Genomic DNA, 25,405 nt, shown 5'->3' on the forward strand with positions numbered 1-25,405 from the left:
ATTTGTATATAAAATTATTCAAAAAAAAAAAATGAAAGACGAAAATAAAATTGATTTAAAATACCAAAAAAGCATATAACAATTTGAATTTTATCTTAAAGAATATGATGGACTATTAAAATATGTGTACAGATATGGCTGTTGTTCACTTGGGCACCGAAATTCTTGGAATAAATGTTTCAACCCGGTGGTTTTTTGTAAATGTGGTTGCATCATATTGTTCCACAATCCATTGGCAGCAACAGCGTGACCATTTTGACTCAAATGAATACAATCAACTGACATAATTGTCATGTCGGGCTTTTTGTCATGATCTAAGAATACCGAAGCATCTTTGAAGAACGGTTGATACACAACCGTAAAGTCTTTCGTATGAAATTCGTCACGGTAGCTGACTCGTTCCATAATTTTCACAAAATTTCGTTCCAATCGGCGATAAAAATTACGCGCTTTTGAATACGCCGGCCCAAATAAACCTGTTCAAAAAACCATGAATACGGCAATGAAAGACAAGAGCAAAAGCATTTAACATATACAAACTTACATGAACATTCGATCGGTCGAGACAAATGACACGACCATGGTACTTGAACGCGATCCATTGAGAACGATAATGAAACCAACGGCGAGGGCACCAAATTCACAAACGTTCTGCAAAATTATCGATCAATGGTTTTCAATTTTTCCAAAAACTTTATTTCATCATTCGATTTACCTTGGCATATTGTCACGAATAAAACGTAATGTTTTTATTAAGTATTTCTCTTGGCTTTGATTTATCCATTGGGTTGCATTCGTTTGATAGCAGACATCCGAACAAAAATCATTACCGCCAATCATGAATGTTAGTAGTTTCCAATGTGCGGCCATATTTACACTAAATCAATTTGAGCGAAATGAACCACATCAATTTCAATTTTATTTCCGATTTTTCTTTCTTTGTTTGTCATTACCGTCGATCCAGTTTCATGCGATGCAACAGCTTTTCTGCATTATATGGCATATCACTTGTTGTTGCTATATTCTCAGCCACATTGAATTGAGCCGAACGATGCACATTATATGAATCTTGCAATGAGTACCTGTTTCAAAGGAATCACCAGATGGTTAATTCGTTACTTAAAAAATAAAGAAGTTTAAGTAAAATTTTACCCGAATATCCGTGGATTGAACTCCTTTAAAATGTTGGGCAAAGTGAGATGCGTACGGAATGTGCCTTGACCTTTATATTAGTTAAATGAAATCAAATCATTTAATAAAATCAATCAAAGTCGTTGAATTTAATCATCTCTTTGAAAAACGTTCAAAATGACGCATAAAAAAATGTATGTTTCACTTTTAACACTGTTGTTTCATTATTATTTGAAGACAATTTGAAGTGATTTCATAGTTTTAACATACGAACCTCCAATACACCATGATAAACCACGATTTTCAATAAGAACTTCCCACAATGCAGCCGAATTTGCTGCAGTTGCACTCGTTAATGAATCACCAACAGCGGCCACAATATCAATATCACCTAAAAATCAATAAAGAATCTGTTGAGACCTGAAAAAGGAAAATCAATTTTTATACAAAAATAGCACCTGGTCTTAATTGATGAACACTTTCTGGTACGGTTTTGCTTCGAAAACCACGTGTTTTACATGGGAATGGAAAATGATTTGGTACGCGTTTCTGAAGAAATTTTCCAGTTTGTCGCTGACCAGTTCCACCTAATAAACTGTATTCACACATGAAATCACATTTGAATTGGATGTTCATGAATTAAATAAATTTGTGTGTTTTATACTTATTGTAAACATCTCTAATCATTCGATAAAATTGTCGAATTCGAACGGAAGCATCCAAGTGGCTGGTCACAATATCATCGTCGTATGCATGTGTACGGGTCAAATTTGTGATAATGCTGCCACGCATTCGATTGATTCGGTTTGACCCGGTTCTTTGACAAAAACAATCATTATTTGAAAACGCATATAAAATACACAAAAATAAAAATAAAACCGTTTTACACATTTTTATATCTAAATATAAATAATTTGAATAAATTTTTTCGCGGCAATTATGTTGGCACTTCGAATCAACTTGTTGAATTCAATGTTCAAAATCAGACTAAAATTCCAAATCGATGTACCACATGTGGCTCACGCACTCGATATATCGAAACAAACCGACATTATCACACAATTCAATTACGATTAAACTAATTTGCATACATAAAGGTGATAGAAATTTAAAATAAAAATTCAAGAAGAAAGCAATAACAGCACCCAATTCAGAGCCACATTTGGACAAATGAAATTGTCATTGTTACCGAGTGAATAACATGGATTTTTTTCATTATTATTATTATTACATAGCATTATATTGGCTACCAAATTGACGCAACGATATAAATACGCATATCACATACAGAAATGTAACTTATCATGGCATTACACATTGATTCAAAGTATGCGGAATTAAAAGTGATATCACATCGTCAGTGAACTTACGTTGTTAAAACACATGCCACGAATTTCTAATCGAATCTATACTGTTCGAGACATTTTGAAATCAGATAAAGTGGGGCATAATTAAAAAAAAAATCGAAAACACTTTTATTTTCTTGCAAGATAATAAGAAGCACTTTTTTGTATATATTTTATTTTAAAATTCAAGTTAAATTTAATGTTCCATTCTTAGTTATTCATTCTTCACATATGAAATTACCAAGGTGGATTTGCTGTTAAAATAGTTTCGAAGCTATTAAAATACGTTCGTAAATATGGATTTTGTTCGGTGGGACATTCAAATTCCTTGAACAATGATCTAAAACCACTGGTTTTTTGTGATTCAACTTGCATCATATTGTTCCATAGCATATTAGCTGAAACAGCATGCCCAATTTGACTTAAATTGACACAGTCATATGCCATAATGCTGATGTCTGGTTTTCGATCGTCTATAAACACAGATGCATTTAATCCAAACGGTTGAAAAACCACCGTGAAATCATCTCGCTGAAATTCAGCACGATGAGCAACACGATTTAAGATCCTTTTGTAATTTTGCTCCAAAGCGATGTATAAATCACGTGCCCGAGTGTAACGTAACCCTTCTAAACACGAACAAAACATCTTTCGACCGACACGGCAAGGAAGTGGCAGATTCAAAATTACATCCATCGACATGATTAAATTGGACAATGGTTCAGCCACTAAATTTACAAATGTTCTAAAAGTAGATAAATCGCTGTTATTTATCGAAATGCTTAACAACACATGATATTTATTACCTGGGCATTGTATCGCGCAATATTCGCAAGGTTCTAACAATATTATCCTCTTGTTTTTGACTTATTACCATTGGATGAACATTTTGTTGGCACACATCCAGACAAAAGTCATTTGCACCAATCGTGATCGTAATCAATTTCCAATGTCTGTCCAAATTCACACTATTCAATATGGAAATAGCTTCGTTTGGGTAAAATTAAAAAATGGATAATGACAAATATTTGTGTGCTCACCGACGATCCAAACGCATGCGACGCAAAAGTTTGTATGCCATAAATGGCATATCACTCGTTAGAGCTGTGTCTTCAGCCAAATTAAAGACGGCACCACGATCCGTACTGGAAGCATCTTTCCAAGAAAATCCAATCAAACGTGGATTGAATTCTTTCAAAATATTTGGCAAAGTCAAGTGACTGCGATAGTTTCCTTGTCCTAAAATAAATTGCATTAAATGATCGCAATTGCGGCAAATGATCGTTCAGAAAGAGAACCTCCAATACTAAATGCAATACCACGATTATCTACACTTGTCTCAAGAATTGATATTGCATTTGCTCCGGTTCCGGCCGTCATTGAGTCGCCAAGTGCCGCCACTATATCAATATCACCTAACAATGAATTCACAAGCTATTAACACATTCAGATGACGAAAAAAAATGTGTTTTTGCGCACCTGGTCGCAATTGATGAACGTTCTCTGGCACCGCACCACTACGTTGATTATATCTGTGGCACGGGAATGGAATATGTGGTGGCAACCGTTTTTGTAAGAAAGTTCCCGAATTTCTAAGCCCAGTATCACTAGCCAAACTTTTTAAACGAAAAAAAAAAAATTGCAACAGAAACCGCTCGATTCATAATGTTGACGATTCACAAATTGTCCATAAATTACAAATACCTTTTGATAATGTTTCGAAATAAGTTATAAAGAATATGCCAAATACTCGAATTTATCGTTGTATGACGGTTATAATTCTGCTTGCCCAGTATATTTAATGCAACACTTTCACTGTCTGGCCTTATAGACTCTCGTCCATAAGTGAATTGGGCAGCAACGTTACAGAAAATCATAAGCCAACAATACATCAATAAAATATAAAACCATCGCATCATTTTTTTAAATTTAAAATCAATTCGTTTAATATGATAAAACCAAAGTTACTTATACAATTATATGAAAAAAAAAATTCACAAATTTTTGGCCATCAGAAAAATGTCAAATTGACAAATATTAAACATGTTGATATTTTCTACCAATGCAATGATGTCTTGGTTGCAACTAAATCACTACTGATCACTGTTGAACTGATCAATTGTGATTTGGAAACATTTTCACAAATTATTACATCTCATGGTGCAAAAGTGAAATTTCCGAAAGAAAAAAGTCATAAAATCTAACTATAAATATTCGATTTAGTAAAGGCTGTATAAAGTAAAATCCAGATCGGTTAACTTCTCAAATTATTCTTCTCATTTGAACCGCAACCCTTCCCATCGGATGTAATTGTTTTTTATTTCGAGTAAGAAAAAATTCGTTTCAAGTTTAAATTATTAAATGTGTATCTGTGGAATTATGAACTGTGAATGTCATCACGATAATAATCGATTTGATTACTATAGCATAAAATTAATGAAGCATTCTTTCAGTAGCCTTGGCAAAATTCTTCATTTATTATAAGCCAAAGCCGCTTTAAAAGCAGCAAACAATTTTGCGGTAATACAAAATAATAGCATAAACATTCATCTTTTTTTTAACGATGTCATTCACACTTATTTATTTTATTGAATTTGATACAAATCCAAAACTTTCGATTGAAATAAATCAAGCTTGAATGAACAAAAAAGAAATGAAAATTATGACAAAGAAAAAAGTGAAGAGGCTTTTGACAATAAAAAAACGCTGAAACTTTTTCAATAAACATTTTATTGGTTTTAAAAATATTGAATGGAGCCGCCAAATCGTACAAATTGAAAAAAAAAAAGCAATTTTGATCGTTGATATGAATGGAGAACATCATATAACCGCACAAGTTACATAGCAATTTCATATTCAAAGATGTTTTTGAACTCTTTTTTTTCGTGCGAAATAATCGAAAGCATAGCATGCGTTGCCGCAGTAAATATCAGAAATGTTGAAAGGTGCTGAATATTGTGTGAACTATGCTTGTATTGGTTGGTCAACTGTAAAAGTGGGGCAAAACAGAGTTGGCTTGAATAAAACGATTATATTTTTCATACAAATTTCGCTTGCACGTTACAACAACTAGTTATAATGCTGCATCGCTGGGTGGTACATAAGTTTAATATGATCGCATAAATTTACACACTTTTCAAGTATGTTTGCGTTTTGATTCGAGTCAAATTAACCATTTGAATCACTCTGTGATCGTGTTAAAGAAAATAAACAATTGTTGTGCGTTGTAGTTTTTGTGTTTGCATTTCGTATCATTTTTTTGTTGTTGCCGTGTATTGTTATTTATGTATTGTAATTCATTTAAATCATCTGTTCATTCTTTATATTTTAGAGTTTGTAGTTTGATTTAGTTGACTTGTGTGCATCGATTGAAATATATGTACATTTTATTGAAATTTTCAAATCGATTTTTTAACAAAAACTTTCTTGGATTATTTTATCGTTTTTTTAAACCATGAAATATCATCATTTGACGGCGATTTATGTGTTATTTGGCGTGACATTGTTTGTGCATCAGGTAATCTGTGCTGAAATTATTTGAAAAATTATGTAAAATTTGATTCGGGACATTGTTGATAGATTCATGCGAAAAATACGGGAGAAAATGTAAAAGAACCAAATACACAGGTAGTGCCATCGGTGCCAAGTCTTCCAACTGGCCAAATAAATGGAAACACAGTCGACTGTGTTAATGTAAGTGACTGGTTATTTTTTTTCCATTTTATTTTTGTTTTAATTTCGTCAGATTGAACGGCGCTTTAAAATCCAATCGATCATGAATTTAAATTTTATCTATGCATATTTTACAGTCAAAGTTCTTCAAAATTCAACGTGAAAATCCACAATTAGGACCATGGCTGACGGATGTTCAACGAACTGTTGAGAATTTGTTTGCCGTTCGAAAAAAATGCGAAACACAAACAAAAAGCCGTCAAAGGTAAATAGATTGCAATGGAATTTACTCGTTTTTTTTTGTCATACTATAAAGTATAAACATTCACGACAATGCTTCATAATACACGTATTCGACGATAAAACATAATGCAAAAAAATAATTTAAATGAAGCACTTCAATCTTATGTAGCTTATCTGAATTTTAATCACGTCAATTAAAACTGTGCTTCTCTCTCTTTTCTGTGACATTGCAGTGAATGTATTTCGGCATGGAATCGTGCAGCTGGTGTGCAGTTTCTACGGCTGGGATTGTCTCTGTTTGAACAAGATGTAAGTTTGTTTTCGATCTAATTGACATTTTTGCTTGAAATGTACTTGAATTTATATATCAAATTACATCTTAAAACGTGATTTATTCAACAGAACCCCAAAGGAAATCAACTAGAGATTTTAAATGTTTTTACAACAGAATTTCAAGGTTGCTGGTAAACATCTGTGACTGAACAACAACAATATTTGAACATTCGTAGAAAGTTTGGACAATATTTTTTATTAAAGCAACTCGAAAGTTAATATTCGTAATTTAGAAATCATATAAGAAACGTGAAGCAAAGCTTCAATTTGGATATTTCAATGAACGCTTTCGTACTTTAAGTCAGAATAATAAGTCGATAATTTTTCTTTAAAAAAAAAACGAATAAATAAACATTTTGCTCTTACTCATTTTAAATTGCGCTTTATATTTTGTACTTGGTTTCAATCGATTACAAATTCTGCTTTGAATGCTTTGATTTTGTTGTACTTATTATCGCATACAAATAAAAATTCATTTTGATGTGTTTTTATTAATAACAAGCTGTTTCAATAACATGCTGTACAATGCTCGAATGAATGGAGTTGTTTGATGAAAGCACATACTTTTAGAGTGATTTTTTTTCTCATTAATTGAGAATTATTACTTTTAAAGGTATTTCAAAACGTATAACATACACATTTGCAATTGGTTCGCAGATCCATCTGCTCCTTGTCAATACAATCATTTCTTAGTGAAAAACCAAATGTTGGTGAAAATGTTGAAACGTATGACCTAGGGGACATTCGTAGCAATTCTAGTAAGCTAGTTTTATTTACGTATTCGCTAATCGCTTACTAGTATTACTAGTGAGTACACTAGTGCTGCTAGTAGCTGCTAGTTTTTCTAGTGTTTTGAAATTACATAGACGTATCGTATGATACATAAAAGAAACAACAGTAATGCTTAAGTCGCTTGTAAACGAACCAAGTGAATAGCGGAGACGCAAGATAACGAAGTGAGTGTATTGCGGCAATGGATAACAACGATCGTTGTCGCTATTCACTCACTTCGTTTTCGTGCGTCTCCGCTATTCACTTGGTTCGTTTGCAAGCGACTTACGCATGCTACAATATATTTTACATGCCTCAATTTATTTGCTTTGGACTATAATACGCTAGTGCTTGCTAGTCGCTGCTAGTTGCTGCTAGTTTCACTAGTTTTTCTAGTATGAATGTCCCCTAGCGTATGACACTTGTCGTTTGCTACCATTTATAATATTATACTCGGTACGATTCTTGGCCATACTATGCATAGCCGTGGTCTATTATAGGAATTCCCATATAAATTTTGTTACCGAAAACACTAACGACATGTCTAATCTGTCCCAAATGTGTTTTGTTGCATCTTACAGATGGCGCTCGCATTCACAATAACAAAAATCCATTTAAAAAGTCTAAAAAGTACAGAAAAATAATTTAAAATAGTAACAATAAATAAATTTTAAAACGTTTTTAATGAAAATTATTTTTCTTTGTAATTTTTTTAGATTTACTGTTCACAATATTAAAAAATATTAAATTAGATAAATAAAATGGTTAACATAACCTCACTTTTGTGTCACAATGATAATAAGTTGATTGCTAAAAAAATCTACAAAACACCAGAAAATATTTACAAAATAAATGTAAATATATTTTTAAATGCACTTCCTGTTCAATGGTCGTTTACTTCTTTTTTTCCAATTTTTTTTTTGATGTCGATTTTATCATAGGATCAAAAAATTATGTTTTACAAAGTTGTTCAGAATGATGAAAGAAATTTTTTGGGTCAGCTGCCCTTCAACTCCCCCCCACCCCTGATGAGTGAGTGCCTATGGAAATACCCACCACGCTAGCGTATATGTGGAATTTTGTGATATTATTTTTCTGTTGTTCAATTAGTTGTGCTGCCTCTGCAAAATGGCCACAATCGGATTGTGCAATGAGCCGAATAAACACTGGTATAAAATGTGGTTGTCTGTTGGACTCTAAAATCTCTAAAGCAATATTTGGTTGACCCAGATGTAAGGCCAACATTGCTAAAAGAGATCCACTTTGCAATATTTGTCTCTCTTTGTCCAATTTATTCCATAGCTGCATGCCATATTCCAAATGCTCTTCATTATTCTGTAATCAATAAAATTATATTTTTGTCTAAGTATTTTTTTTTAAAATGTGTAACACATCGGTGTACATTTCGTTATTAAATAAATTGTCCATCAAAACTAATTTTAACAATTTCGTGGATTGAGCTCAGGAATCTGAAAAAATAGGTTTCAAGTTGATAGCTTATACCTTACTTGAGTTATGCGTGGTACAAACAAACCGAAAACGATTCTAAAGCTTGATTATAAATCAAGCAAAAGAATTTACCTTCAACGCTTGGTACGGCAAATTATGGTAATACAACATCCTCAACGAGAAGGCAAATGAAGGTGCTGGATCGTTATGGATGATATGTAGACACATTGTCACTTGGAGAAAATTTTCTACACATTCTTAGAGGAAGAAGCGGGAAAAGCAGCTAAGATTATGAAGTATTTCCTATTGTATGACACCAATACTTCATAATCCTGGCCGCTTTTCCCGCTTCCGTTTCCATTTCCGCAGTCGTTGAAACAAACGGTACTTGTGTCGATCGTCGTATTTCATAATCTTTGATTCCTAAGAATCTTTTGCTGAACAAAGTTCTCACCGATCCGGTCATCGCTATAAAATTGAAAATTATTGAAAAAATACAACATTTTTATATTTCACTATATAACTTACACTTCTTCTGCAGTGCTCCTTGATAAATTATTGATTTGTATTTAAAAAAAATCATTTTTAGATTTTCTATAAAAAGAAGTTAAAAATGATTTTTTTTAAATAATTCGATAACTTAGAGAATTTCTTAATAAAACGATTTAAAGCGTAATGCCACGATGTGAAAAATATCACGACCCGTGTAGTATACGGGCGCTAAATGGAAGTCGCAGGCGCTCTTATTTGCGCTTTGGAAGAGGAATGACCGAGAGCGCAAAATATTTTGTCGCGCTATCGAGGATTTCTCTTTAAACATTTTCGCATAAAGACACAGCAACCGAATATGAGTTGTGTAATATTCATATTGTGTGCTATGCTAGTAAGTGACTCTGTCGACTGTATGTACTGTATGCATAACTCATATTCTGTTGCTGTGCCTTTATGCGAAAATGTTTAAAGAGGAATCTCCGATAGCGCGAATAAGAGTGCCTGCGACTTCAAATTAGCGCCTGTATACTACACGGGGACTGTGAAAATCTACAAATGTCAAAGCTGCACGTCAAACAACACAATAATAAGAGTTAGAAAAACATAACCAAACATTTGAAGTTTGAATTTATATTATCAATTGGACAAAGTAAGTGGTATCGAAATGCCTTTAAGTTGATTTAAACAATAAATTAATCAAACAGTATACTTATAAGTAGAACAAAATCAAAATACCATTTCATTCGGGATATAATTGTATTGTAAATTCTTTGATAAATACCAAAGAAATTGTCCGCTTTCGAGATAAATACGGTTGTGACGATATCGGCTCATTTTTTGCAAAAGAATTAATAACAAAAAAAACGGCTAATTTTGTGTCCATATTTAAAACAAACAATCTTTAAGCCAATATTTTGTTTATAGTTTGCATCAAAAAATACTTATATAGTTATTATTCAAATGTTTTCAGGAAACATGTAACGTGTGAGTAGACTTGGATGCAGATTATCAAATTCAGTCGTTCAATTGAAAGGTAAATGAGTATTTTAACTCCAAAAACTATTGACAATATTTTTACACGGTTTTTTTTTATCGTTTCATCAATGATTAGGAGCCAACGATTGTGCCAACGAATCAAATAAGATGCATTTTCTCTGGCGAAGGGCTGGGAATTAAAAATTACGAATTGGTTCGAAAACAAGTCGGAGACTATGTAAAGAATTTCGTCCAAATATGATTCGTGGATCAAGATTGCAATTTTACAAAGTATGAAACTGAACTAAACAATTTGCTTCACGTTGTCGACAAGAGTGAAAACGATATGATTATTCTGAAAGAAGCATTGAACAGATGAACACATTAATTGAAAAACAAAGCGAATCCTTTTGAAAACAAAACAAAGTTAGGCGCACTTTTATGATTATAGTTTGAAGAAATAAACAAAATCATTGATCTTGAACGATAACATGTTGTGCGCGTATTGGGGACGGTATAATACGTATAAGAAACTGGCTCTGGATAGAAGTATTCAACCCATACCCATCGTTTTGCACGTTTTGTGTCACTTTCTGCGTTTTCTTTTGTTGGATTGGGCTCGGTTGATACTCTTGTGTTTTATCCTCATCTTTATGCTCTTTTTGTAATTCCGGCAACGTGAAAGCTGCTGGTTCGCTTTTACCCGATGGGAAAACGGTTGCAGCTACAACGAATAATGCGAATAAGATAAAGATTTTCATTTTAAACTTTTGCGCTGAAGAAAATTGAAGTCAACAAAAAGAAAATCAAATAATTTTTTAATATCTAAACTAGCTAATCAATTGTCCTTTTATCATTATCTAATATAAATAAAATCATTTTTTTATTTTGCGAAATAAATAATGTTTTCAAGGCATGCGTAAATATTATGCAAATTATCTGCAGACATTTTTCTCATTTTTTTCAAATTATCTGTATTTTGTCTTAATTCTAAGGTTTCAGTAAAATTCAACACAAAACATTTGGGACAGATTAGTTTGATTTAATGTCATCAGGGAGTGCGTCAGTGTTTTCGGTAACAGAAAGACCACGGCTATGATACTATGACTGCCGAAGGTGATGGTATTTTCCATAAACATCACATTTTTATCGAAAACCGTTGATTATCAGTTATACAATCTACTAATGTTGAATAATACAGAGAAATTTTGAAACTTTCTTGGGCGCCCCTATCGAGTTGTTTTAGTCTTTGTCGTATCCATTTCTTAGTAAGAAGTTCTTACTAACACAACCACATAAAGAGCAAAAATCCAAATTTATTACATTAACACGATCACAGACTGTGTTAAATATTTTCATTTTTTTACATCGTGTAATCTTAGTACACTAAGAGCTTCCAAAAGACTTTTAAGAGCTCCTTTTTCTAGTTCTGTAAATAAAACTGACAAAATGCATATTGAGAGTCTTTTCATTTAAAATAAGACCGTTTTAAGACTTTCAGGCATATTGAGAGCTGCTTAAGTCAATTTGTGCGACTTGAGTATTATTTTCAATGGAGTTTATCTAAAATTTAACTCATGCATTCCGAGGAGACTTGATGTTTTGTTACTTTTCTGATTTGGCCTGAACATTACAATAGGAGAATAAGTTAAACGACTTCACAAGCTCAATGCAGATGAAAATATCTTCGGTACAAAATTAACAACGCATTGAGTCCTTGTGACTTCATTCTACACATTCAATTACAGAACACAGAGATGAAACGTACATTTTCGTTAATTTTCAAGTACATTTTTTATTGTTTTTCATAACTTCTTCTCAAGACAATGAAGCGGTTATTTTTTATGATTGGTAATCGTCTTAATTTAACATTGTCAACACATTTAAATATTTCAAAATGAAATCATTTTATAAAATAAAAAAAAATTGCGTCAAATTAATTTATATTTGAGCATTTTTGCGAATTAGGATAGTCTATGTGAATAATTCCCTTTCGTGCTAACATTTCTCAAATTTAGATTTCTTCGTTATTCAAATTTTCTTTTTTCGTTTTTCATCATTCAAAATGAGAAAAAAAACACGATGATAATTTTTTTCATTGATGAACATTTATTATACGAATTGCTATGCATTGTTTAGTGTAAATTCTTTGACTAATTTTCATAATTGAATCGATGTTTATGTTTTTGACCTTTCAAACTCTTATTGATAAATAAATGAAATGAAACTAGAGAAAAATACAATAGTTTCACCGAATGATATAACAAAAAATGATGTGAACATCATGCTATCTTGGATATAATTTATCCGATATTTGGCCGACTGAAATCGATATTGTCACAAAGATTCATTTTTGCATATTTTTGGACATATTCTTGTAAATGTAATGTTTTGAATCGCGTGGCGAATCAGTTTTAAAATACTGACGGGTAAGATATTCTCTGTAAAAGGTTTATTTGCGAATTTCACAAATGAAATCATAAGATATAGAGCACACTGGCTGTCAAAGTTATAACTGATCATTTGTTTACGAGCGCATGCCTGCTTTGTTAGTTTAAACAGACACAATATTTCTGACATTACAGTTGCAAGCCTGCCAAAAATGTCCAAAAACGAATCTCTGTATAGTAGATACCTTGATACTTGGAACTCCAATTTTAATAATCGACAATGATATTAATCTAATTTTATTGATATCAATCTTAATACTCGTGTACCTTAAACACATATGACATTTAATACATTCGTGAACATTTAAAAATATGAAAGTACACACATGAATCATTTTTCTTTGTTATCAATACACCAAAATTAAGTAAAAGGCAAAACATTTCTGGCAGCGAAATTTGGCAAACATTTAAACTTATTTTGAGGTGAAATGTTCACACAATCCCACTACAAGTAATTTACACCATTAGAATTTTTCTTTAAACCAGTCTGACAACGGCATACATTTTTATATTATTTATTTGTCAAAAATTATTAAGATTGATCTGGTGTTTAGTGTAAAGTTTAATGGAAATTCATAAGATAGTATTGTGACATTGCTGGAATCTTATTTTAATTGAAATAATGTCTGAATAAATGAATGATTCAGATAAAAACAATGGATCCACCAGAGAGATTATTTCGAAACAATCATATTGAAAAGAAGAAGAAAAAAATCTGACTGATCAAATAAATTGGCAAACAAATTGTGGTGACTCTTTATTATTCATAAAATCGATCATTGTTTAGTATTTAATTAGACATTTTCATCATTTCAAATCGTGAGTATTTTCTAATTCATGTTGTTCGTAAATTACGAGTCGTGATATCAGCACTTTTCAATAATTGTCATCGTGTTCAATACGGCTCTGCATCCAGTGGCATAAGTGTTAATTTGTAATTTGTGTCTATTCGAATGACACCACATGTGTTTTATTTTGTGTTCTATCCATAATTGGACTATTATTTTCAAAATTTACCTTTAATATTTTGTCGTCATTGGTGCCACTACTGTTGCCGCTTGTATTTTTCGGTGTGTTGCCAAGATTTTTTACACTATCATTAATTGCTAATTGTATTCGATTTCTTCGACTACCAGACCCATTCTCTTTATTGCGACGTGATGATACACGATGAGGACGGTGTCGGATTGAATTTCCCCTGCTGCGACTACTCTTTGTTTGATAGATTGACTCAGAGCTTGCACTTAAACCAACTAGTTGATATTCACATTTAATAAAAAAGAAAAAAGAATACGCAACAAATGCATTCATTATTAATTGAGAAATTTATGCTGAAGACAAAAGAGGTTCAATTTTATTTGTGGCTTTGATCATCATTAAATACACGGCTATCCAATTTTGATTTCGTTTGAAGTTTTTACGAAAAAACAGAAGTATTGGCAGGGATGTCAAATCTTAACTCTTTAAATGGATAACCTTGTATTTTTATGTGCTCTATTATTAGATAAAAAAAAATTTGAAAAAAAAAAAGTTTCCACGAAAGAAGAAAAATGTGATCCTATGAATTCAATATTTGCTATAAGGCATATAGTAAAAAAAAATAAAACAAAAATTAGAAATAAAAAATTAAAAATATAATTTAAAAATCTATTTAAAAAAAAACACTTTAGTCAACAAAATATAGACGACCACAGAAGCCACAATACCGTATGCGACGAATACTCATTCTTAAAAAGATTCAACAAGCGACATACTATGTTTTTGAGTTAATACAGCAAACAACAACAACTCATGCAATCAAAAACTATAATATGGCGCTCCCGTAGCTGATATATTAAATAACATTACTCATACCACTCCATGGCTTTCTCTGTCGTAAATGTAAATCATAAAAAATTAAAAATTAAATAATTTATAAAAACAAAATGTGGCCAAATAAATTACATTTTTTGACCATTTTATTGGTTGTTTTTCTTTTCATTCAACGTCTTTATACAATATAAAGATTAAATTTTACAAATGATATAAATACACGAAATTATAAATATATATATTCAAAGCGTTATAAATTGTGACTACATGCAAAATTAGACTTATTTTTTTCACGTCAATTTGCAACAATTGTTTTGAACATTTGAATCTTTGAACGCTTCCATCTCATTAACACTATAAAACGATATTTTCTAATTTTTATAACCAAAATTATTTAGTTTTATAAACAATATCAATTACAAGTATGTGCGTGATGTATAAAATGTCTATTGTACTTTCGTGATTTTTTTTTGTTCCTAAATGTTGCAATCGAATTTCATCAAAGATGTAAATAATACTTCGATATGCAAGACATACCCTTGTGAAAATATGTCGACTAATAATTAGCCAACTAATTTTGGACAAATATCGACTTTGATTGTTCGGTGCAAAAATTGTGAATTTGATCAAAGTAAAAAATGTGTAGTTTAAGTCAATAGTGTACACCAAAAAATAGTCGACTAAATGAAATTATTGCTTTTCACAAAAAGAATTTCTCTTAGTTAACTTGTGATCGAGGGTTAGTCATTTTATTTTCACAAGAGTGAGTATTTAACTTACGACATAAATTTCATATCTTCGATACACAACACAACAAAACAAAAATTATTATAAATAATACGTATACTTAATGCTGAACATCTTAGTCTCACAGTATTTCTGTTGATATATATATATATAAAAAATATAATTTCTATTCTCTTAAATAAGAATTTTCATATCAATTTTGGTGTCGACGCATCCGAGATGCTGTGCTAAATATCGCTTAATTTCTTTATTAATATCGCTTTCTTAATGAAAACACTATTTTATTCAATTAATTGAATTATTAACTATCTATCAATTAAATTACAAACAATTTTGAAACATTTTTGCATGATTTCAAACTACACTCTATAATATCTATAAAGATATGAATTTCATTTCTTACAGAGAAAAATAAATGATGTTAACGTTTCCCAACTATTTATATGATTTGGTTTGAAACTCGAAAGATAAAATCGAAAAACATTGAAAAGGCATAAATGTGCTGAAAAATTTTCAAAATAAAAAAATGTTGGAAAACGTCAAATGTCGAATTGATTGAAATTTGTGCAAAAATCGGTCATGGATAGTCGTTTTTATAATATCAAGCATTTATTAAATGACCCCTTCTTACGTCCACAGGGGCGACTCAGCGAGTTAAACTCACATTATATGTCATGAAAAAAAATACCATAAAGCGGACAAATAATTAGAATAAAACGGTGAGTTCGTAAACTTATAAATATTAGAGAGCAGCGCCAATTTAAACTTTGAGCTTACTTCATTCGAAAAACTTTAGCGTAAAGTGAAAATTTACTATAAATGTCTATCAAAACAATCATTTGAGCTAAATGATATAAAAATACTTGTGCGCATTAAAAATGCACATTTCAAATGATGTAGTAGTGCGGTGGAGATTGCTTCTTTTTCTTCTCCATTAAGGTCGTCTACTAAAGTATGTTTTTCTCGTTTAAATGGTTAAAGTTTACAAAAAACTTGAAAAAGAAGAAGCAACCACGGTCTTTCTATTGCAAATTGATCCTTAAGGCATGCGGTGAACACAGTAAAGACCAACAGTTAAAAAAATAAACATGCTGACAAAAATATGCAACGGAAATATAGGGTATTCGTACATCGGTCTAGTATCCAATTCGGAAAAAAAATATTTAATGAATTAATGACATTATACGATGAGATTGAGATATAAAAAAACGTTGTAAAAACGCATATATTTGTAAATCATTTCCGGCATTTGGAAATTAGTCCGACATATTGCAACAGAATTTTTATATAAATATCACTGTGAAAATAATATATGTTTTGTAAACTGACATAGTGCCAAACAAAAAAATCAACGTAAAAGAAAAGGACGTCTTAAATGGGAACGATTTTTTCTCTATAACAATTTTGTTCAAATATAGTATAATATCATCATGATCTCAATAATTTACTTAGGTCTGAACTTTATAATAAAAAGAGTTCCGACAACGACATCCCGTTCTTTGAATTTCAGGGATATATTTCTCTCGCAACATACATAAATAAATACAGAAAAGGTTAATTCAGGTAATTTTGTTCTTTTACAATCTAATTTTGATAAATAAAAAAAGTACAATAAATAACAAAACGGAACTAAAATTAATGTGTTGAACTCGGATATTGAAAAAAAAACGTTCAAAAATATAATTTATCGATCTTAAAACACTGGGAAAACATTCTTTAATATGTACAAACTCCTGTTCTTAAGTTACTACTTTCATTACACAAAGTACTTGTTGCATAATTACCCCTAGTATCGTCGCCAGTGTTGGTAGACTCTATGTTGGAAAGATTCATTTCAGAGTTAAGCGAACCACCGCAACCAAGAAACCATTCAGAACGAGTTCGCATTCTAGCTGTCTGTCGTTCATGTACCTAGAAATGTGACATTTTCATATTTGACGCATAATAATATACGCATTTTTTTCCGTATGAGTGAGACGGTTACAGGCATATTTGAAGAGTAAAAAAGAGATAAAGGGAACACTTATTTTAATCGTGTTGAATAAGTTTCAGCTTCTTTTTTTCAAACATTTAAATCGAACGTTTATCTTAGATGTTATGATATTAGGTCAGATTTATAAAAATGCAAAACTAAGAATAAATTAGAACAGACAAATTAAAAAAAAGATTAAATTAAGACAGATTTCCATGTAAAATTCATTCAAATCTAAATATGGAGTTTTTGAGTGAGAAAAAAATTGGAATGATTTTGAAATGTATAAATCTAAATTTCAGTCAAATTAAATTGCATGTTTTTTGAAATTATTACACTTTCTATGATTATACATTTTGTTCAGAAGGAGAGTTACTGCTTCTGGCATTCAAAATGTTCAATTTTACAGTTCGTGAATTAAAGTAAAAATGGGGTCTTTTGGTTTTAATTTGTTTTCCAATGTATTTTCTTTACAAAAAATCATAGACATTTTCGCGGTAATAAGATCAGAAATGTCAATTCATTTATACCATGTTTTACCAGATATTGTTTCCCAGAGAGATATATGTGAAGAGGAGCGCTCAAATGAGCCAGCGGGGTTTGCTCCTCTCTGAAGATGAGTTCGGCTCCTCAGAGCGCTCTTCCTCACATAAATTGCTCCCAAGAACAGTCTCTGTGTTAACGGACAATCACATGACAATATTCCTTTGCGAAAATAAGATAAAAATGTTTGTATCCAGAAACTTGAAATGCATTTATTTCTTTATTTTATTATAAAGAGATTTTTTTCCGAAATATAAAATAATAGATTTGTGCAAGCTACATGAATACTTTATAAGGGCACCAGTTGAAATATAAACTCAAAGTTGAAAATTGTTAACTTCAATTCAAATTCGGATATCATTTATATTATTCGGATAGAAAAATTCAAATATTAACAATTTTCAACTTCAATTGACAGAAAGCATAAAATAAAAAATAAGAAGTTAAAACGTATCTGTGTGTGTTTATTATTCGTGTGAAAAAACTGTATTTTAAATTTAAGAATCGAGTTAATTTACATCCATTTTTATTAAGTTTTCCACGGGTGTTAAACATTGAAAAACAAACGCTTTAGAAATGTTCTAAATAGTGTTACAATTTAAAATAGTTTTTTTTCGATAATCTTAATTTATTAAGAGAATTTTTGCTAATGGGATTCACAAAAGTTATTACAATTTAGGGCGGGCCAAAAACGTTTCAAAATAAGTTGAAAGCAGTTCGATACAATGATATGAACTTTTAACTCATATTGCAAACGAGTGCAAATTATGGTAGCTTTCAACACATTTTGGTTACCATTAATACCATCTGAATAATACCAAAAATTGAAAAAAGTTTTTTTTTGCTCTATTCCGCCAACAGTATTAGTATTAATTTACTAAAAGTTCGAATTCTTATTGTTAAATTTGATCCAAATGAATTGTTTGTATACATTTTTCTTGTGTTCAATTAATCATATTTAACCCATTGATGACCGTAAAATTTAACAACTACATTTTATACTGAAAGTTCGAAATTCAATTAATCTCTTCCAACTGAAACCTTAATATTCTAAACAATCCCGTTTCTTTCGAAGTTTTTTTAGAAATACTTTTATCAAATTGAAATGGTTGAAAGATTGGCGGTTATTAATGGGTTAAAAGTGGGATATTACATTTGGTGCAGGTAATAACATGCATGGAAAACAATTAAAACATGTTTGAATTACTGATAAAGTGAAATTATAAGTAAAAATTAAAAAAAATAGAGCGAAAGCATAGATTCGTTTTTAGTATAAAAACTATTGTGTTTTATTTGAACATATTTAGTGGCATTAGCTCACCTGAGGTAAATAAGAAAGTGACTTTGTGCTTTCGGCGTATCGATTGACCGCTCTTAACTCATCTAAAGTCATATTATGCTGTAATTGACTGGAATGTGATGAGTGCGAAGATGATGAATGTGATCGATTCGTAAAAATACTGGGACCTTCTAGCGAAACAGAAAGACGTGCACATGATTCAAGAAGCGTGTGTTCTGGTATTATTCCCAACGATACAGAACTATTGCAAACATTTGAAGTCGTTGCAGACAAAAGTGCCGGCGTTGATTGTGATTCTTCTTGATCTGTTTCATAAAATTTCACATTTAAACGAATTTTTTTTCAAACGATGAATGAAAAGCGCAATTACACTTACTCAGTACCCATCGATCGCATTGACATTGTAACCAAGTTTTTTGCCACGATGATTGTGATTCTTCATGATCTATTATTATTTACAAAAAACAGTAAATTTGAATTTTGCCACATATGTAGTTAGCATGATATTTGGTATACTTGCCTCCGGGAAGTGCTGGATATCGAAAACTGCAAATCCACTCATCTTGAACGCGTAACACACGGCCCGTAACGCGTGCATAGTATTCATAATTATCACGGCCAAATAAATCGAATGATGCAAATTGATCAATAATTTGCTTCATTATTCTTGTGGCGACCTTTAGTTAACGAATGAACAATATGTTTAACGTAAATGTAATTCGTTTAGTTGTTTGGTGTCTGTCTATCTACCTTATAACGCAACACATCTTCCATTCTTGCTGTTTTTCCATCGCTAACGCAAGACTGAAAAAAACTGGGAGCAACGCTCACTCCAATGGCTTCGCTGCTCATACCAGTGCCCACTTGTTCAGAATTACTTGCTATGACCCGGAATGTACCAAATAATAAAATCAATAATCGCTGCGTGTAAATCGGTTGAGATGTTATTAATCTGTAAAAATGAAAAATCATACAATTCATCAATGTACTGTCCACAGTCGTTATTGAAATCAACTCGATTTTATGCCAGTTTTTGAGTATTTACTATTCATGACTGATAAATGAAGCACAATGCCCTGCAGTATTTATGAGAGATTACATTTATCTGTTTTTATTATAATCATATTCAATATTTGAGCGATTATATTTGAATGATATTTTCAAAAGCGTCAAATTTACTATAGAATGCAAACAATTTGTGAAGCATTTAACGGCATAAATTAATTATATACACTGAAAAAACGTAGGTTATGTAAATGACAACTTGCAGTTGATTTCTTCCAAATTCCAACAATTTTCATATGCGTTTTGGAACTGGAAACATTCGTGTGCAACATTACTGACTGTCAACTTGTTAAACGCCCTAAAAAAATAATTTTCACTTGATTTCAGTTAACCAGTCAGTCGGTCGATTCTTTTCCACACTGGGCATTTCAACCTCCAGTTGTCATCTACATAGCCTAAGTTCTTTCAGTGTAGGATACAGTTATTGGAAAAATACTATGAAATGCTATTAACATTTCGAATTGATGATTTTTACAAAATGATTTGCATTTATCCGATTCTTCCAAAAAAAAAAAAAAAAAAAAATCAAAATGCCCTGCTATATAATTATCAGGCAATTAACTGTTCATGTTAATGCTAGCAATTTTAAAGCATATCAAGCGATTGAACAAGGTTTTTAAGTGAATTTAATATTTTTTATTTTTTTTTTTGTTCGCCACGAAATGCATCAACCAAATATATTTGCATTCAGAAATGAGAAACGTGTTACTGCACCAACGCAGTTTTCTTACTTTAAGCACATGAATTATGTGGGCTTGTGTTCGTTACCTATTTCTATGCCAAGATAAATAAACTTGAATTAAACGTAATTAATATCTGAATCGAATTCGAGTGTGGTATTTTACTTTGAAATTGAATAATGCTGAAGGCTTGAAATGTTTATTTATTTGTTTTCGCTATATATACCTCTCTCTTTTTTTCGCACTTTGAATAATAGATAACGAATTTACATACCTATGGATTTTTGTTTGTTGCTCAACTTCGTCTTCGATTTCGATGATTTTAAATAATGCTGATTCTACTTCACGTCCAAAAATGCCGTTTGGAATTTTGCGCAGGAATTTCTTTAAAACACTAGCTATCGTATATACGGAATAGTTGTCGACATTGACCAAGCGTCCAGCTTGTAAAAAGTGTATAAGCTTTTTCATAGCACCTTGATGACCTGCCGGAATGTAAACAAATCAAAACAAAACATGATGAAAATGTTGCAAATGATTGATATGAATCCAAAAAAAGAGAAAAAATTAAAATGATTGCGATACCTGGAGCGCGAAAAACATCTTTTCGGCTCGGTGCTTCCTTATTTAATTTTAAAATTAGTACTAGTAATGGACCGGGAATGTCTGGTTTGCATACTTCGTCAAGCGTTACACCGAATTTAACTTTTTCTAATCGATGGGGATACGGCACACCGCCAGGATGACCATGACCACATGTTACAACGCTGTGCATTCTTTGTGCCCAAGTTCCTGGCGTAGTGAAACCGAATTGAAAAAATGGAAATTATCGAAATTAATCAACAAAGTGATGGAACAGAATCGGATTTATGTGATTATACCTTGCCAAGTTCCCATCGCACAAATATCGTTTTTCTTCTCAGTCTCAGAGTATATTTCATTCAATTTTTAAACAATCCAGTTTGTAATTGTTTTGTGTGTGTTTGTGTGTATGCGTTTACTTATTTCTTTTCTTCTTGCCACTGAATACGATTCTATTTCAATTCAGTTTTAACATACTCGTTACTTCTCCGCAAAATCAAGCGCTCTCAACAATTCGACCATTTATTTGAATTTTTTTTCAGAATTCTTTTGCTGGTGATCGATTGAATTTTACATAGTTTAGCTGTTTCATGTCTTCTCATATTTGACGATCGACGAATTGCTGTTCCGTTGTCGATGTTTTGTGAATTTTCTTCTGTAAATTGCATAGACTTTTATTTTACTTTAGCTGTTTACTATTATTTTCTTTTTATAGAAAACTTATGTTAAACTAAACACACTCGTTTCTTTTTCCTACTTAATTTATAACCATCTGGTTGGTGTGTATGTGTTTTTCAAATCACATTCACAACATTTTATGATATTTTAACAAAAATCGCACATTGTTCGTATTCATTTATTTTCTTTTGGAAAATAAATGAATTCGTTCAATGATGATTGGCGCAATCAATACAAATAAATAATTGAATTTGAAATAATATTATTGTTGTTAGGAAACACACACTCTCGATGTGCATAGCCAAAAATTTTTTTCTTTTAAACCTGAATGCAATATAAGCCAGATTTGAACCGAACCAAAAAAAAAAAATCAAGAGAAAAATAAAATTGTTTCTCATAGTCTCAACGTTTCAGTTTGTTAAATTGTGCCAATAGATTTACTAAGTACAAATTCATTATTGGTTGTAACAGACTGTGTCAATTATATACGTCGTTGATACCGGTTTCCCCTAAATGTTTCGCTGAACTTCAGGTTATAAAAATAAAACAGATAAATCGAGTTTATTTTTATATTTGTGTTTAAGTTTATATACCATCGTTTATTATTCGCCGTCTTAATGTCGAAAATCGGTGGGTCGTTAACATTAATACTATTCGTAATTGAAATTGATGATCATCGATATGATTTTGAATTCTGTGATGAAAATAAAAAAAAGAGATGAAATATCATGTTAAATCTACTGAACAAAAAAAATGTGTCGGTTTTCAAAATCATTTTTGACACAAACGAAAAAAAAAGCATACAAAGTTTGGATACAGTGTAGCATTGTCGAATATTAATTACGGTTGATAAAATAATAGAAACGCGGAGAGAGAGCGAGAGTTCAAATAGTACATTGTTGTCTATTATTATTGCAATTTATTACTCTTAAATATATCTACAAATATACGCGATCAACCTATATGTGTCAGTGTATCACACATATCGTGCGTATAAAAATGTTGACCTCCACACACGGTTGATTACTATTTAAAGTACGGCCTGCCAACAAGTTTTATTAAACCTTAAAAGCGTATCACGCTTTCTGAGCCACATTTCATAGCCAAATTTAAAGTTCCGAACATTATGTTCACATCTTTATCTTATTAGTTTTGGCATATATAGTGTTTTTTCAAAACCTCACATTTTTATATGAATTGAAAAATGTAATGGCAGCACTACAATCTTCCTAAATAATCATATTTTCGATAATCGTAAAATGAATGTAATACCATTTGCCGTTCATCGAGTAGTAACCGATTACTACTAAATTCGGAACTTTGTCGTTTTCTTCGATATTTTTTAGTGTCAAACATATTAAATAGTTGCGGTAGAAATGAGCTCCATTTATGAAAAAGAATTTCGTGTGCGTACGGAATATGAATTAGCCAAGATGTCTAATTCGATTTAACAGTTAGGCGAAGCTTATTTTTTTCACTTGTGGTTATATCAAATTTATACAATCACACAATTTATGAACATGAATGCCAGTATCATTTTAAATACTTCGAATTCATTTGTATTAATAAAAAAAGTGCGTGTAATGGTGAACGATTTACTCGATGGTTATGTGTATCGAGTGATATACTGTGGATTTGATTCTATTGGGCTCTGGAATCTCGACTAGAAGAATTAATAACAAGTGCCATATGTTCTGACCACATATGTACAGATTTGGACACCTATTAGTTCTTACTACTAACGGCAATTAGTGTGTCGATTTCATTTCAAATTTAACTTTGTTAATCGATAGATTCCAAATTTTATCTGACCTCCTCCCCCCTTCAATAGTAAGACAAAATGACTGAATTTTAAGATCATTTTATTCAATAAAGAGCGAATTCAATAAATTTCATGATAGACATTGTCTTTCAGGACCTGAACAAAACGTTGGAATTTATTTTTGATAAACGTCCGAACAATCTCGGGCAATTTGCAGTAATATCAGCTTTTGTAGTTGTTGTAAAAAATGATGACCGCCCATTAGTGCCACTGTAATTTTTCAATTAAGGGATGACAGTAGCTACTTTTTTTTATTTAGCTTTCATTTGTATTATGCTTTTATTGTATCATTGCTCTGGCTGAAAGAATGTTTCCATAAAATGAATTACTCCACATCATACATGTATCGGACTTGAGCGATTTGCTATTGTTTTCCATTTACACTTCACCAATTCACTTAGTCTGATTACCAGACTAATTTTTATAATTCAAATTAATTTTTTTTTTTAATTCCATCATTTCACACACAAACAAACACGCACATACACATGCGTTTATCTATCACAGTAATTGAATTTTTCTTTTCAAAAAACACACACAAAATCGAAGAAGAAAAAATGGATTTCCATGTTGTAGACTATGTTCCGATCTAGTTTCTATGGTAAAACATAAAAATCTATACAAAGTTTATTATTGAAAAATCAACTAAAATCGCTTAAATTAATCGCACTCGAATTACAATTAAAAAAAAAATGAAATGCTTCAAATTCACCAATAAATTCGAAATTGAATTTCAACAATGTTTGACAACAAATGCAGTAGTAAAACTATTTGGTTCACACCTAGCATCTGGGACCAATGTGCTGTTGTGAGAGCTATTGTTTATTGTTAGTTTCTGTTGAGTTCGTTGACTATTGCTATTGAGCAATTTAATCACTACTTACCCAGACTACACAGTCTAACATTCGTTCGCATCATTTCATTTTTATAATTCATTCATTCGATAGAAAACACTGTTTTTTAGTATCGTTCAGGTGCTTTTCCTTTTGAGATAATAATAACTTTTTTTTGTGTATGTCCGTCCGGTGGCTAACAATTTTTTTTTTTTTTGAACTAATCTATCGATATTGACTTTTTTTTGTGTTCAGATAACTTTAAAGTAATTTAATGAATTCAACGAATTTGATGATATTTACATATTGTTTGCCGACAGCAATAAAAAGGCGTCACAAATAAAGACAATCACAAAATATAACGAAAAAAAAAACAAATTTATCAAAAGTTACACCAATTTTTGTATATTTATTTTGTAATTGTACTGTCGCTCTGTTTCTGTCGATGAACAACACTCAATTGGTGTTTGTGTGTTTTCTTCCCAAAGCACTATGTGTGCGGTTGGTGT

At 31.2% G+C, this 25,405-nt stretch overlaps 5 protein-coding genes and 1 long non-coding RNA gene across 12 annotated transcripts; 2 read left to right on the plus strand and 4 right to left on the minus strand.

Moving 5' to 3' along the window:
- Window positions 1–32: 32 nt before the first annotated feature.
- On the minus strand, window positions 33–2,162 carry LOC116336608 (phospholipase B1, membrane-associated-like). Its single transcript, XM_031760558.1, has 8 exons — window positions 1,796–2,162; window positions 1,590–1,726; window positions 1,406–1,522; window positions 1,153–1,222; window positions 954–1,082; window positions 716–877; window positions 545–651; window positions 33–476 (listed from the first exon to the last, which is right to left on the minus strand). The coding sequence occupies exons 1-8, from the start codon at window positions 2,020–2,022 to the stop codon at window positions 91–93; spliced, it is 1,335 nt and encodes a 444-aa protein (XP_031616418.1). The 5' UTR covers window positions 2,023–2,162; the 3' UTR covers window positions 33–90.
- Window positions 2,163–2,714: 552 nt separating this feature from the next.
- Window positions 2,715–4,383, minus strand: LOC116336798 (phospholipase B1, membrane-associated-like). The gene is made up of 5 exons (XM_031760939.1): window positions 4,182–4,383; window positions 3,957–4,093; window positions 3,518–3,892; window positions 3,284–3,445; window positions 2,715–3,222 (listed from the first exon to the last, which is right to left on the minus strand). Exons 3-5 carry the CDS (start codon window positions 3,730–3,732, stop codon window positions 2,715–2,717), a joined length of 885 nt encoding a protein of 294 aa, XP_031616799.1. The 5' UTR covers window positions 3,733–3,892; window positions 3,957–4,093; window positions 4,182–4,383.
- A 1,414-nt stretch (window positions 4,384–5,797) lies between these two features.
- Window positions 5,798–7,101, plus strand: LOC116352461. Its single transcript, XM_031785077.1, has 5 exons — window positions 5,798–5,994; window positions 6,057–6,170; window positions 6,287–6,414; window positions 6,626–6,701; window positions 6,795–7,101. The coding sequence occupies exons 1-5, from the start codon at window positions 5,932–5,934 to the stop codon at window positions 6,858–6,860; spliced, it is 447 nt and encodes a 148-aa protein (XP_031640937.1). The 5' UTR covers window positions 5,798–5,931; the 3' UTR covers window positions 6,861–7,101.
- A 651-nt stretch (window positions 7,102–7,752) lies between these two features.
- LOC116352637 lies at window positions 7,753–9,254 on the minus strand. Its single transcript, XM_031785368.1, has 3 exons — window positions 9,078–9,254; window positions 8,553–8,831; window positions 7,753–8,119 (listed from the first exon to the last, which is right to left on the minus strand). Exons 1-3 carry the CDS (start codon window positions 9,171–9,173, stop codon window positions 8,111–8,113), a joined length of 384 nt encoding a protein of 127 aa, XP_031641228.1. The 5' UTR covers window positions 9,174–9,254; the 3' UTR covers window positions 7,753–8,110.
- A 729-nt stretch (window positions 9,255–9,983) lies between these two features.
- LOC116352607 lies at window positions 9,984–11,278 on the plus strand. 2 transcript variants are annotated; one of them, XR_004202302.1, is made up of 3 exons: window positions 9,984–10,086; window positions 10,408–10,470; window positions 10,549–11,277. It is a non-coding gene; the product is annotated as an uncharacterized LOC116352607 (long non-coding RNA). The 2 variants fall into 2 exon arrangements; XR_004202303.1 differs by lacking the exon at window positions 9,984–10,086 and adding an exon at window positions 10,164–10,250 and having other exon boundaries at window positions 10,549–11,278.
- Window positions 11,279–13,576: 2,298 nt separating this feature from the next.
- On the minus strand, window positions 13,577–25,372 carry LOC116351996 (unconventional myosin-IXa). 6 transcript variants are annotated; one of them, XM_031784167.1, is made up of 12 exons: window positions 24,948–25,174; window positions 22,835–22,935; window positions 21,863–22,218; window positions 21,567–21,773; window positions 21,256–21,466; window positions 19,987–20,188; window positions 19,757–19,913; window positions 19,613–19,681; window positions 19,258–19,541; window positions 17,206–17,332; window positions 13,880–14,115; window positions 13,578–13,807 (listed from the first exon to the last, which is right to left on the minus strand). In XM_031784167.1, the coding sequence occupies exons 3-12, from the start codon at window positions 21,876–21,878 to the stop codon at window positions 13,790–13,792; spliced, it is 1,527 nt and encodes a 508-aa protein (XP_031640027.1). In that variant the 5' UTR covers window positions 21,879–22,218; window positions 22,835–22,935; window positions 24,948–25,174; the 3' UTR covers window positions 13,578–13,789. The 6 variants fall into 6 exon arrangements, with proteins under 6 accessions (XP_031640026.1, XP_031640027.1, XP_031640024.1 ...); XM_031784166.1 differs by having other exon boundaries at window positions 13,577–14,115; window positions 19,613–19,672; window positions 24,948–25,176; XM_031784164.1 differs by lacking the exon at window positions 24,948–25,174 and adding an exon at window positions 25,200–25,372 and having other exon boundaries at window positions 13,578–14,115.
- Window positions 25,373–25,405: the final 33 nt, after the last annotated feature.

The sequence above is a fragment of the Contarinia nasturtii genome, unplaced genomic scaffold, assembly GCF_009176525.2.
Source record: "Contarinia nasturtii isolate CC-2019 unplaced genomic scaffold, AAFC_CNas_1.1 Cnas_scaffold_187, whole genome shotgun sequence".
Lineage (NCBI taxonomy): Eukaryota > Metazoa > Arthropoda > Insecta > Diptera > Cecidomyiidae > Contarinia > Contarinia nasturtii.